At 42.0% G+C, this 14,523-nt stretch overlaps 1 protein-coding gene across 3 annotated transcripts; it reads left to right on the top strand.

Moving 5' to 3' along the window:
* Positions 1–3,004: 3,004 nt before the first annotated feature.
* Positions 3,005–11,502, top strand: CCDC160 (coiled-coil domain containing 160). Of its 3 annotated transcripts, none has more exons than XM_057718973.1 (3): positions 3,005–3,171; positions 4,281–4,335; positions 10,473–11,502. In XM_057718973.1, exons 2-3 carry the CDS (start codon positions 4,324–4,326, stop codon positions 11,466–11,468), a joined length of 1,008 nt encoding a protein of 335 aa, XP_057574956.1. In that variant the 5' UTR covers positions 3,005–3,171; positions 4,281–4,323; the 3' UTR covers positions 11,469–11,502. The 3 variants fall into 3 exon arrangements, with proteins under 3 accessions (XP_057574956.1, XP_057574957.1, XP_057574958.1); XM_057718974.1 differs by lacking the exon at positions 3,005–3,171 and adding an exon at positions 3,661–3,690; XM_057718975.1 differs by lacking the exons at positions 3,005–3,171; positions 4,281–4,335 and adding exons at positions 5,543–5,562; positions 5,717–5,763.
* The last annotated feature ends 3,021 nt before the right edge of the window (positions 11,503–14,523 follow it).

The raw sequence follows: 14,523 nt of genomic DNA, 5'->3' as shown, positions 1-14,523 counted from the left end.
TATCACATTTGTCTACCTGAGTGCTTCTAGAATTTAGCCCAATTCCAGGCAATTGTTGCTTGAATAAATGGGAGTTGGGGGAAATTTAAGAAAAAAAATAGAGAAATCAGAAGAAAGTCATGTAAAGCTGGATTCAGTTGTTTTTATTTATTTATTTTATTTGTTTAAAGTGGAAGAATTTTATTTTTAATTTTTGGGAACGTTGGATCTTTGTTGCTACGCACGGTCTTTTCTCTAGTTGCTGGGAGCAGGGGCTACTCTTCTTTGTGGTGCGTGGGCTGCTCAGTGTGGTGGCTTCCCGTTGCAGACCACGGGTTCTAGACGTGGGCTTCAGTAGTTGCAGCACGTGGGCTCAATAGTTGTGGCTCATGGGCTCTAGAGTGCAGGCTCAGTAGTTGCGGTGCATGGGCTTAGCTGCTCCGTGGCATGTGGGATCGTCCCTGACTAGGGTTCGAAACCATGTCCCCTGAGCTGGCAGGCGAATTCTCAACCACTGTGCCACCAGGGAAGTCCCTGGATTCAGTTGTTTTTAAATTGAAATTTTATTGAGGTACACAAACAGAAAAAATTTGCAAATCTTAAGTGTACAAATCATGATTTTTTACAGGTAAAAGCATCCATATAACCAGTGCTCAGATCAAGAAATAGAACATTACCAAAACCCCAGAAGCCTGCCTGGTGCCCTTTCTCAGTCACTATCTCCCCTAAGATAACTATTATTCTAACTTCTAATACCAGAGATAAGTTTTGCCTGTATATCAACTTCTATATTACAGGCAAGACTGGATCAAAATCTGATAGTGTTATTATACACAACTACCATTACCAATGGCTAAAGCTTGCTGAGTGCTTTCTATTTACCGAGCACAGTTCTAATTGCTTTACATATATTAACTAATTTATCCTCAAAGCCACCCTGTGAAGTATGTACTGTAATTACTCCCCATTTACCAATGAAGAATCTGGGATACAGAGAAGTTAAGCAGTTTGTTCAAAGACCCATAATAGCTTAGTGGTGGAGCTGGTATTTGAACCCAGATAACAAGTCTCCAGAGTTTGTGCGGTGCAATGTACAAACAACATCAAACTCTATCTCAGCAACATACAGTATGTCAACATTTTAAAACGGTTACCGTTCATCACCTGCATTTGCAAAATGTGAATGTCAGAACAAGAGATACAGGGTCTCCCAGGCACTTGTGGTCAGATGCCCTTTATATGTCAATGCTGCATAGTTGCTAAAAACCAGACTTGACTGAATTCAAACGCCCGCTCCACTACTCCCTAACCCTGTGACTTCAGGCAAGTTACTTAACCTTTTTGTGGCTCAGTTTCCTCACCCAAAAATATAGGTAATAATAGTACCTATGTCCTAACATATTCGTGAATGTTAAAGGAATCACTCCTGGCACAAGGTATGAGCTTCATTCATTCATTCATCTCTTCAACAAATATTTGTTCAGTGCCTACCATGTGCCAGGCACTTTGTCTGGTGCTTAGGATGTATCAGTGAACAAATCTAAGACCCCTGCCCTCTTGGAGGCTACAGAGTAGCACGACCTGCAAGGGGGGGTTGGATGGAGAGAACAGAAGAAAAACAACATAGTGTAGTATGTTCGAAAATGATAAGGGAGGTAGTTTTTTCAGAATCCCACAAACTAATTCTGATGGGGTCCATAACAAAATCCACGTTGACATTAGGCCCCGTCCTGGCTCCAACTCTTATTAACATTGGTCCTCTAAGGAGGAAAAGGAGACTGAGAACTAGGCCTCCGGGCACCTGAATGCAACCTTGCCAGCCACCAGACACCTGTTGGATCTGGTTCCCAAGAAGTTTTGAAATGTATCCTGGTCTTGTTTCTAAGTCACTCGCTTGCTAGGGCTTGAAAAATTAGACTGTCACTTTTTAAATGTGTGTAAACCTCCTTTCACTTGAGATTCCAGAGCCAATGTTTCCTTTTACCTTCATGCTTTCTAGAAAATACCAGCTTTCCTAAAGGTCACTATGATTACTATTTTGGACACTCCAGTTCCTCTCTGTTTCAGGCCCCACAACCTTTGTCAGGGCCATCTTTCGGTCAGGCCCAGGCTAGGTCCCAATCAGACTATAGCCAAGGTACGTTCGTTGTCAGTGTGTGGCCAATTTGATGATGGAAGAATCATCACTGGGTAACCAGGCTAATCAAAGTCTGAGAATGTCATTTATTTACTTAACAAAATAGTAGGACTGAAATCTATAACAAGACGAAGAACGTGGGCTTGTTCCCCCAACCAAATCCTGGAAGTTGTGAGCAACCTTTGAAGCTGGAAGAGTAGTTTGGGGACTGATCAAAGGAAATCACTTGACACTGCCAGTAGTGTAGGACTAGTTGCCTGCAATAGGTTTTAAATTCAAATAGGTGCAAGGGTGGTTTAGAGAAATTCCTGAGTGATGAATGAGGAAATCATGGGCAACCCGGGATACAAGCCCAGTCTCCCATAGGGGCATGACCAGGGGACATGCTCTTCTGACACAAGCGCTTGGAACTTCGGTCAGAGGCAGAAATTCTGACCAGACCATTGTGCCGGGGGGGCGGGGGTGTGCGTGGGGGTGTGCGTGGGGTGGGGTGCAATTCCCACTTTGTCAGGGACTCAGAACCAAATCCAGGCGACCTTGCAGAGCTCACCGTCCTCGATGTGAAGTTACTAAACTGCAGGCCGAGGGATTATCCCTGTGCCACTCCCTCCTCCCCCACAATTGCAACGTCCAGGTGGCTTTGTGAGTCACCCAGACCCTCCGTCATAAGCCCACCGTGGGTGGGGCTGCCTCACTGTTTCTCGCCCCTTCCCGCCCTGACTCAGCCCTCTTGCTCTTCGAACTCGGCTTTCGTGCAGACAGAAACCACCGCGGCTCCCGCCCCCGCCCCGGGCATGCTCAGTGCTTCGGCGGGCTGTGACCACCGCCAGGCAGCGCCCGGCTGGGCAGCGGCGCGCGGGTCCCTTTAAATCGGGACCGGCCGGTTGCCAGGCAACGGCGCGGCCCGCGCTGGCGCTGCACTGCGGAGGCTCTGCCCCGAGCCAGCCCGGCTGGGTCGCGGTGACCAGCACCGAACCCAGGGCAGCCGCCCGCCACTGCTGGCCGTCTTCGGGGAAGAGGGGCCAGGGCCCACCGGACCCCACCCACGCCGCCTGGTACGTCTGCGCCCGGCCCGGCTGGGCCCCCCCACCCCGCCCCGGCTCGCCCCTCGCCCCCCTGGGTGACCCCGGCGGAGGCACCGCGCTCCCCGCCTGGACGCCCACTGCGGCTTTCTTCACTCTTTAGGGCCCGGGCTGGGAACTGGCGGGCGTTTGGGAGGGAAGGGGACAGGGCGTGGGAGTCGGGGTGTGGAAGGAGGAGTGGGATCAGGCCTCGCCCCTGCTCTCTCCCCGCTGGCCTGCCAGGGGAGGGGAGGGACTGGGGAGGTGTCACCTTCGGTGGCTACCCGGGCAGCACCCTGACCCTAGCCACCTCCTCTCCACTGGAAGCAGCGGTGGCAGTAGTTTAGTTAACCATTTACAGAGAAAACCCCCAAACTATGCATGCTTAGATACAGCTTTATAGCAAGAATGTGACTTCCATACTAATAAAGTACTCAGCCTTTTGGAATTAAGGTGACTTCGTATCTTTTTTTCTAGAAGGAATAATTCCACACTAATAACAAAGAATTGGGGGTAAGAACCGTTCACAGGGCCCAGTTTTCAATGGTACTTTGCTTTACTCTCAATTTCTGCCAAACAATAGGGAAGACAGTTTGTCCCGTGAAGTGGACGCTTGGCTCATATGTGAGGACCCTGAAAGATTAAGGCAAAAACCGGGATCACTTCCCTTTTTAATGACTTTTCAAAATAACTGGACTCTGGGGGAGGGAGGCAAGGCCTTGGCTCCAGCCTCTGCTAACGTGGCTCTTGGCATGCTTCTTACTAACAAGCGTGTTGCTGTGGCCGCTGGTGGTGGCTCATTTGTTCAATAGTTACTAAAGGCGAGGAAGTACGGTGTTGAATAAGATGCCACCATGATTCTTGTCCCATCTGATAACTGCATTGCTTGGGGAAGGAAGACTTAGTGGTGTAATAGTTGGGAAATTGGGTTGACAGGTTAAAAAGAAAACTTGCTTCAAAGTATCTGACATCGCATTTCAGATAAGCCAGACAACATTAAGGCTATCACTTGTAATTTTAAGCTACATCTCAGATATGAACACAGATTTGGGCATTCTGGTTAATTATATATTCTAATTAAGCTGTGGCATTTACTATTTCAGTTCAGTCTGGAGAAGAAGAGCTGCATCCAATAGAGGACCTTGGATGTCAGGAACTGTAAGTACCACTCTTCTGGCTGATAGCTGATTATGGGTGTTTAAAAGCACAGCACCTCACCCAATGTAAATCTTCAACCTTTTAACTAGACCATTAGTCTGCACTATCAGTACACTATCAAAAGAAGCCTCTTAAAAATGCAAAAGAAAAGTGTCCTGAAGACTTTAGCTGAGCCAAATAAACTTTGAGGGAAAAATAAATGTCCTTTCCCTAAAATGTCACCCAAAAAACCTCATAAACCAAAAGAGAAATTATAAGTATTTACAGAAACTCAATTAGAATCAAAACATTATAGGATTTTCAGGAAGAATATTGAGTCATTCATTCAACAAATATTTATTTATTTATTTATTTATTTATTTATTTATTTATTTATTTATTTACTGGCTGTGTTGGGTCTTTGTTGCTGCGCACAGGCTTTTCTCTAGTTGTGGTGAGCTAAGGCTACTCTTAGTTGAGGTGCATGGGCTTCTCTGTGCGGTGGCTTCACTAGTTGCGGAGCACGGGTTCTAGGTGCTCGGGCTTCAGTAGTTGCAGCATGCGGGCTCAGTAGTTGTGGCTTGCAAGCTCTAGAGCATAGGCTCTGTAGTTGTGGCGCACGGGTTTAGTTGCTCCGAGGCATGTGGGATCTTCCCGGACCAGGGATGGAACCCAAGTCCCCTGCACTGGCAGGCAGGTTCTTAACCACTATGCCACCCAGGAAGTCCCAACAACAAATATTTGTTGAGGGCTACTAGGTGTCAGGCAACAGCAAGGGATACAATGATGAATAAGATGCCAGGGGATATAGCATATCGGTAGAATGAAACTGTGTATGAAATGATGTAGAAGCATAGGAAAAACTCAGAGTGCAGAGTCATCCTTGCTAATCTTCAAACTGATACCCCACTTGTAATATTTCTAAGATGTTATTGGTGGCTCTGAAAAACACTGGGATATTTGGAAAGTTCATGGTAAAGCAATTGGTGATTAAAAATGCAAATCTCTTCAGCTGTGGAAAAGACTGCTACTCTTCTGCTTAGCATCAATTTACCTTTGGAAATTTGGGGGCATCAACAACTTCTAGGATTAGGGCTAATGCTTCCATGAAGATGCAGGTTGAATTAATGTAAAATTCAACTTTAGTTTCCCCTCTACTTACCTTAATAGTATTTCCGTTTGTTTTTGTTTTTTTCAAACCAACTTTTTCTGAGGTCCGATGACTTCAGGCTGGCAACTTTGAAGCACGTATCTTTGGAGAAGGGTTGGGTTGCTTGGCTAGTTTATGTTCCAAGGGAGGGTAAGGAGGATCTAAAAAAGAACAAAACCCATTGTGTACAGTTTACTTTAAAATTGCTTCCATTTTCATTTTCATTAATTTCTCTTAACCACCTGAAAATAGGTATATTGTCCCTATATTACACCTGAAGAAACTGAGGTTCACAAAAGGTAAGTTTTCACATAGTTCTAAAGTATGGGAGCTGAGATATCTGACTCCTTTAGTCTTTTTTTTCACCGTAGTCCACACTTAATTCCTTTCTCAAGAACTTTCTTTTCCTTCTTCCCCACAATTTTGCATGGTAAAACATGTTTACCCACCTTCCTTCACATAGCTTTGGGGAGTCCTCATTTTTGTATTTAATAGTTTCTGTAAGCCAATGATTTTCAAAAGTTTGGGGAATGGAGAGGCTCCCCTAGAGGGGGCCTGTCAGAATCTTCTGGAGCAAGGAGAGAGGGTAATGATGGCAGTGTTTTGTGCCTGGGAACAGTGGAAGCAGAAAAATAGGTTGAGAACTACTGCTTTTATATGAGAACAGATTGGACAATTGAGCAAAGAAACAAGGCCAGTGACTTTCTTTGTAACAGATTTTTTTTTTTTTTCCTATTTTGGCCAAGCAGTTTTTCTGAGGGTTGAGAGAACCGAACCATCCATGAATAATGGGAAAATTTCCCTGGGCTAAGAAGGGCCTTTTGTCTTCCCCTTACTGCCCCTGAGCTGTGACTAAAAGCCACGCTTCTAGTTGAGGGTGGCTGAGGGGCTGAGGGTTGTGACAGAAGGTTGCCCATCACACGTTGGAGATGACCTTTTCTAAACATCACTCCCAATTTACTAAGTTTGGGATGAAGCACTGTTGTAAGCTGGGAAAAAGCCTCTGGAGGTTTCACAGTCCCTGCCTACCCCTGCCTGGAAGAATAATTGCATTTTGCAGACAGATCAAGATTTATACAAAAGAGATGGTCCTGAAATTTTGAAATCAAATCTAATGTAAATGAGATAAGGCAACAGAGAAAAAAGACCTTTGATTTTGATGCCATCAAATTTCCCCGAAGCATGGGATTTAAAGTATGAATACTTTGGAAAATAAATAGATTTCCCGTATTCGATCACTTATCCATCTTAATATGAGCATATCTCCCAGGGCCCCATACCTTGAAAATGAAAATGAGATGGTTTTGTGGGTTTCTCCTTTCACAATAAACAGTGTATTAGTTTCTGGAGCTGTTTGAAGACAGATATGCATTCACCTAAGATTTGAAACAGTTTACCTAAAGATCCATAGTAAGTGATCACTCTTTGCTTAGCTCTCAACAATTACATTATATTATACTACATTATGAATCCATTTTCAATTTATCAGTGGTTCCCAAATTCTTTAAGTGAATAGAAACCATTTCCATGAGTCAAGAAATTTCCTTACTCCACCAAAATGCCCTACTACTTTGCCACTGCAAAAGTAAGAAAGTCACCAGAGTATGAATGGTGATGTTTTCAGATGGGACACTAACTAGAACCAGCAGGAGTCTATTATCAATTCATGTCAGATGCAAATGAATAGATGTAGCCATATAATGGACAGCTATGCCTTAACGGTGCAGTCCCAAGGACTTCTGGGGGATCAGTGGCTTAAGAGGACCACGAATGTTATTTTTGTCATAGGATTTTATATTGTTTTCCTGTGGTCTGGCTATTTGTTTCTTTAAAATTTTCATTTCTCTTAGACCTCCTTCCCCTACCCTCAGTCCTTCAACACCCAATATGGTGTTGGGTAGGCACTTGTCATAATAAATATTCGCAATTGACCCACCGAAAAGGCATGCTTATACTTTCAATAATGGCTCTGGTTTGATTTGCCTTATGCTGTGACAAATTACCTAATCAAGTTTATTGAAAGCAAAATGGCTGCCATGCCAGGGCAGAGGAAGGAGTGTCATTGTCTCAAAGCATATTTCTTGTCTTTGCCAGAAAATACTAATGTCACACTGGTTCTGTGTAAAAAAACAAAGAGCGCAACTTGTGAAGAGAAAATGAACCTGGCACCTTGTATCCCTAATCTGGGCTTTGCCATACTCTGTGACTAGATTTGGGAGAAAGCCCTTAAAGGGCATCTTGCCAATGAAAGAGAAAAAGAAGAAAGAAAAAGAAATAAAGAAAGGAAGAAAGAAAGAAGGAGGTAGGAAGGAAAGGAGAAAGAGAGAGAGAGAGAGAGAGAAAGAAAATAAAAGAAAGAAGCTCAGAGACCTCTGACCCTGACCTGTGTAAGCCATGGGAGGGAAATTCCAAAAGGCTTTTCAGACCTTTCTCTTTCTGTCCTTTGATATGTGACCTGCAGTTCTCCTTACCCTCCCCCTTCATCTTTCCTCTTTCCTTTTGTGGCCCTTTAAAAATACCTAAGTTTTGAAAATAGTGGAATTTGTGGAGTGAAACCTAACAGAAAAATAAAGAGGAATTTTAGAATAAGCACTGACAGAATCTCACTTTTACCGCTACAGGCTGTGTGGGCTTGGACAAGTCACTTAACTTCTCTGAGCCACATTTATAAAATAACTCTTCCAAGTTCTGTGAAAAGCATTGGCTGTATCATGAAGTTGTACAGAGGCCCAGGAAAGAAAGGTAGTCACACTGAAAAAATACGTATATATGTTTTTAGCCAGAGATTTATGGGAGGGTTGGAGATAGAAGTCACTTTTTCAGGGTGCAAAAGCATTAATGAAAAGAGCTTTCTCTTTTAACCTTTCTCTACACCCCAGACCTCTAGCTCAGATTTATCATTATTGTTAGCTCCAGGTATAAAGTGGCCTCATCTTGCTTGCCCCTCAGCGCACCTCTTTCCTGATCAATCTCACTAATGCCCTTCATCCAGAATTAGGTAGGAAGAATAACAATCTCTCTCCCATTGCTGCCTGATTAGGAGCCTTTTTTAATTTTTACAGAGTTGTCTGGTAAAAATTTGATTGCTAAAAAACGTGACTGGCAATTAGCATCACCATCTTTTCTCTTTCCTCTGTTCCTTTCCTTTATGACCCCTGTAATAATTCCCAGCATTTGCATTCAGATTTCTAGAGAGGATTAATATCAAATTGTGCACTTTAAATATATGCAGTTTATTGTATGTCAATTATATCTCAATAAAAGTTCTTAAAGAAAAAACATATAGTTGATGTACCAAAAAAAAAAAAACAATTTCTAGAGAGGAGAGCAAGTGGAATTATGATCATCTTCCTCTTTAAGGACAGGTAGATCATCGATGCTTCTGATTGACTAAACTTAAAGCTTAGGTTATGGCTTTTGAACCAATCATTTTAACACCTTCACGGAATATTTGTACCCTGCCCTTCCCTCAAAGCCAAAGAGTTGTCAATGGAGATGTATCCTTGGGTATAGTGAGTCCCCTCCCTCTACTTTTAGGGGGAAGGTGTCAGGCATGTAGGTATCGAATTTACTCTCTCATTGTCTGTAGCAAGAAAAATTTGTTAGAGTTTAAACTATACTTGTTAAAAAGAAAATAATTGAGAGATCATATACTAAAAAGTGGTTATCTCAGGGCCATGGGATTATGAGGAAGATTTCTTTTGCTTTTTTGTGTGTGTGTGATTTTCTGTATTTTTCAAAATTCTACAGATAACATGCACTACTATTAGCATCTTTATATAATATGAAATATTGCAATTATTAAATATTATAATATATTATATAATATTACAACATTTATAATCTTTAATAATAGTAAAGAAAATATTAATTAAAAAATAAACACAACTGCCATTTTTTGTTACCAAGATAAAATTACATTTGTGTGCATGGGAAAAATAGATGCAGGCATACTTTGATTTTTCTCGGTGGTAATGTTACAAATACATTACAGTAAATTAATGTATAAAATGAATAAAGTGACCCCCTCCTTCTTCTTCCCACCCTTTAGCAGTAACTGCAGTCACCAGTTTGGTGACTTCAGATGCCAGCAGCCCTTTAGCATGTTGCTTGGATCCTTCGTTGTCCCTTCTTTCAAAAGTAGTTACTGATCAAATATTTCCATGATTTAGGAAAGCTGTATGTTGTGGACTCTCTTTGAATAGGGAAGAATCCTTTTGAAGCAAAATAAATATCCTCTAATTTTTGTAAATTTAGAAAGTTGGTGGTGATTTAGTATGCTAAGTTTTCACCTAAAAGCTACACTTGGAATCAGTATCTTGAGAAAAACCCATTTGGTGGCGTTAATATTTTCAATTGTTGACATTCGGTTCTCATCATGAAATTGCTGTCAAAACGGATAGAATTCTGTACACTTGGCAGTCTTGCCTGAAAGCAAAGCCCAAGACTGGAATAGCAGGAATTTACAGGTCAAGACAGAAGGGCGTTTGGCAGAGTTAGTCATAAGGAAGTCTGCATGGTATACTTTACCCAAAGCAGCTCACATTGCATTAAGCACTGATGTTTTAGTCACTTTAAAGAATGAATAAACGGTAGTCCAACCGAAAAGAACTAGAAAAAAAAATCAGGCGCATTGGAAGCACAGGTTTAACTTATTAACATTAACCTATTAATTTAAAATCGCTTTTACTGTTTTGAAGCAGTCTGTTTTCATGTTGTTCTCATAGAATTTTTTTCTCTACAATAAGTAGCCAAATGTGTCCACTTATTGGTTATATTTCATAGGATCAGAGAATTTTAAAGCTGGAAGGGTCTGTAGAACTTAGCTAGTTTAGCCCTTTCCATTTATAAATGAGGGAACTGAGGCCCGAGTCACTTAGTGAGTTAGAGGGAGTGCCAGCCCTCAAATATTTAGGTTCTTTCACCCATGAGCCAGGATTCTTAGTTCTTTCCACTACCCCAGCTGCCAGTGTAAATATGTGCCTTGATTTTAAATTTTGTTTTTCAGGAATTGGAAGAGGTGCCCGAAGAAATGGACACTAGAAGAAAACACTGGAAGGAGAATATGTTTGCTCCTTTTGTTAGTGCACAGGATATCCTAGATGAGGCTTCTCAGCTTGACTCTTCTTCTGGACAAATGACTTTAGATAAGGCCAAGAGAATGGAAAGAATTTTTAATTTGTTTAGTAGAAAGTTTCAAGAAGAAAATAAATTTAAAAAGAAAGAATTTATTTCTCAACCAAATGAAAATGAACAAGAACCAAATTTAAGAGAGAGAAAGATAAACATTTCAAAGAATGAGGCAGGCACAAATTCTGTCTCCTGTGAATCATCTAATTTGGACATTGCAACTGAAGAAAGCTTTAATAGCACAGAAGAGCCTCCTACCTGGGGTACAAAGGAATTACCAACTCCACCAGGAAAAGACAAGAAGAAGAAGTTCACCAAAGGAATGTCTCCAAAACTTCGCCTGAATCTTTTGAATGAAGAGCTGGAAGTGCTTAATATGAAATGCAGAAAAATAGAAGAGGAATTCGAAAATGCGGAAAAAGAACTTTTGAACTCCAAAAAAGAAGTCTCCTCAAAACCCCTAAATTTTCAAGAAGCAGGGATGGAAACTTCCAAGAAAGACTGGGAACTTCAGGCTTTAAGAAATGACCTCTCTGAAAAAGCAACAAACGTTAAAAACTTAACCGAAGAGCTCCAGCAAGCCAAAGAGGTCATCCACAAGTTGAGCCTTGAGAACAAGGATTTAAAAGAAGCCATTAGGAAGTTAAAGCAGCAAACTGAGGTTGGAAATGCACTCCTAAAGGAAGAAATGAAGTTGTATTATGAAGTAGAAATGGAAAAGATTCACGGAGAGCTCAGTGCCATCAAGAATGAACTGAAAGCAGAGAAGACCCTACAAGCAAGAAATAACAGAGCCCTGGAGTTGCTTAGAAAACACTTTGCTTCTGTAAGGTCATCAGGTACCCCTGACAGCTTTATGGGGGATTTTTTTTAAAACAACAACAAAAAAATTAAAAAAGCCTTTTATTAGGCAAATCATTGAGCCAAATCAGTGTTTCTTGTGCTTTCTTTGTGTACAACTTAAAACGTGGGTTCTAGGATGTAATTTTCATGTTCAGTGAATCAGGATATCCGTAAAAGGTGTAGATGTTAACTTCAAAGCTTCTGCTTTCTCTTTCTAATGAATTTGTTGCCAGACTTCAAAAAGAAATGAAATTTCAGAAATCTCTTTATACATACACATATATATATATATATTTTACTCAAGGACATGTAGTGATTCCCAAATCATTGATGAATACGAATCAACAGACATTTTGTGATCTTGTGAGCAATATGTCCTTGGCACGTGACTATTCTTCCATCTGTATGCATTGATATTAACAATAAAAATCTCATGTATGTGTGTAAGCATAACATGTGGATATGGGTCTTAAAACAGTCTGTTCAGACTCAATGGGATACTAAAAATGTATCTGCTTTCTCTGAGATCTAGCTCAATTAGGCATATATAAATGTCTCCCCCCAAATGCATGTTTTTCCTCCCTCCTGCTATATTCCCCATGTTTTCTCCCTTGACCTGGCCGTGGTTCCCATAGACTAGAAGCCAGCTTAGAGACAAGGGCTGTGACCTTGGCAGGAGCCCTGATTTTGACAGCAATAGCTTTTGCCTTTTCTTATGTTGACCAGCAAGGGGCGTTGTTGACACGGTTCTTCCAAAATTCTACCAGGGGAAAATTTATAAGCTTCCTGCCCAGTTTACGTCACCAGCTGGCCAAAACTGGGGTGAAAGGTGTTGGATGTCATCTAGGTAAGCTGTTAGTGAGCTGGCTTGATTTATACAGGAATCCAGATGTGTAAAGAGCCCGGACAAGGAAAATTTCTTTTTTACTTAAAAAGAACAAAAGGCCTTTGGTAGAAACTATGGGCCACTTGATTCTGTGCATTCATTTGTATCAATCAAGATTTATTTTTGTAATTGGAGCTCTATTTGCGTGGTATTTTTAAGTCCAGTGAACCAAATGTAATTATAAACTGTGACGGTGGGATACAATTGAAAGGGTTCAGGTATTTTCCCTGATGGGAAATGCCCAGACTGGGAGTCTGGACACTTAGGTTCTAGGACCCACTTTGTTATTAACTAGCTATTTAACCTTCTAGGCCTAAAAGTCCTCATCTATAATATGAGGGAGTAGATCTATCATCCAGATTCTGTTCAGTTCTAATGTTCTGTGATTTCACCACAGTGATTTTAATCACAAGTGTAACTACCTGTGAGGAAGTAAAACCCCTATGGCATTGGAGGCGTTCGGCTCTAATACTTCGGGGGACCTACTTTACAGACCTTCTTTCAAAGGAAATATGCAAAGGCTCCTTTTTATAGTTTGAGCATCTCCAAACACTTTTCCACAGGGTGCGCCTTGCTGGGGCCCAGCATCCCAGGTGTCAATAATAAATCAGGAGCGGGAGTAAATGAGGTTACTTCTCCTTTCTCGTGATTCCTTTTTACTCGATAAGGTCTGGGAAGGCACTGAATGGAGACAGACTAGGCTGACCTGGAGCTGAGCAAGGCTTGCCTGGCCTGGGAAGATTGGACTAAATTGGAAGATAATAATCTTTGGAACTTTCTGACAGCTTCCTGATAATTTCACCCAGGAGCTGGCAGCCTGCTCAAAGAGGAAGATGACTTTCAGGGTTTTGATGGTCACTGCTTCCCACCCAGGATCTAGGCACAAAAGCAGACTAGGAACTCTTTGCCCTGTTTGACTCTCTTCCTCATCACCCCCTTAAAGATTGCCCCTTGGTCCTTGCCTGAGAAAGACCCTCAGCCGCTAACTGCTAGCGTGCAGAGCAGCTTACATGTTTAAAATACTTCACAAATTGTATTCAGCTACTAGGCTCCATCCTCTTAGTATATTTCAATTTTTAAAAAGGAGCTTTTACTCCAGAATTTCTGTCAACCAACCATACATCAAAAGTCTTTGATGACAACTTGGTTTGTTTTATCTTGCATGAGTGTGTGTGTGTGCTTGGGGGTCGAGGCGGGAGTGTGGTGTTGGGACGTGCAGAAAAGATAAATGCATGGCTTAGCCCAGCTCTTGGGTGGGGAGTTTGTATTTCTAGGATGGAAGTGAAACACAGTTTCCTGCTGAGACAGCCTGGGATGCTGAGCCCCAGCAAGGCTCACCCTGTGGAAAGGCCCTTTAGAAAGCCTAGATCCAGATACTATCCAGGGAGACAATATACAATCACCAAGTCCAGAGGGCTAAGGAGTGCCAACAGTTTGGAGCCGGAAAGGGATCACGTCTTTTTTTTCTTTCCTTTTTCTTTTTTCTTTCTTTCTTTCTCTCTTTTTTTTTTTTTTTTTTTTTTGGCTGCCCCACACGGCATATGGGTCTTAGTTCCACCGCCCCCCCACCCCCCATCCCTGGACCAGGGATCAAACCTGCGCCCCCTGCATTGGAAGCGCAGAGTCTTAACAACTGTGCCACCAGGGAAGCCCCAGGATCGTGTTTTGATGCTTTCATTTTTAAAAGCAGGGCTGCAACAAGCTGGGAGAAAGCTAAGAAGTTCCTGTTCATCTTCATGGGCAGATGGGAACAGCAGTGGGTTGAACTGGCTTAAAGAACCAGAATCGAGGCAGATGCAAATACTCTGTCCCATTATCTCTGTAATCATGCTCACTTGTGTGATTGTGGGCATTACGTGGCCGCCAACTTAGGTCAGAACATATTGTCACTGTACCTTCTAGTCTACTGAATAGGCGATATGGAGGTGTTTTTTTTTTTTTTTTTTTTTTTTAACGGGAATGGCACATCAGGCCACAATTCATCCCTTTAATCTGTTGGGTAAAATATTTGAAATCAGCAATGCAACTGTACACCATTCCCAACCAACTCTGTACATATTCAGAAGCATGGGCTCTAGGAATATCTGCTCCACCTTGAGTTTACAACCCAGTTCTGAAAACATTTGCTGAGCAGTTATTACCGTAGTTAATCACTTCTAAGACACACTTTAAATATAACCCTGAATTTGGGACACATCTT

This window comes from Hippopotamus amphibius, chromosome X (genome assembly GCF_030028045.1).
Source record: "Hippopotamus amphibius kiboko isolate mHipAmp2 chromosome X, mHipAmp2.hap2, whole genome shotgun sequence".
Taxonomy (NCBI): Eukaryota; Metazoa; Chordata; class Mammalia; order Artiodactyla; family Hippopotamidae; genus Hippopotamus; species Hippopotamus amphibius.
The sequence above is the reverse complement of the archived record's forward strand: the minus strand, read 5'-3'. Positions and strand labels throughout refer to the sequence as shown.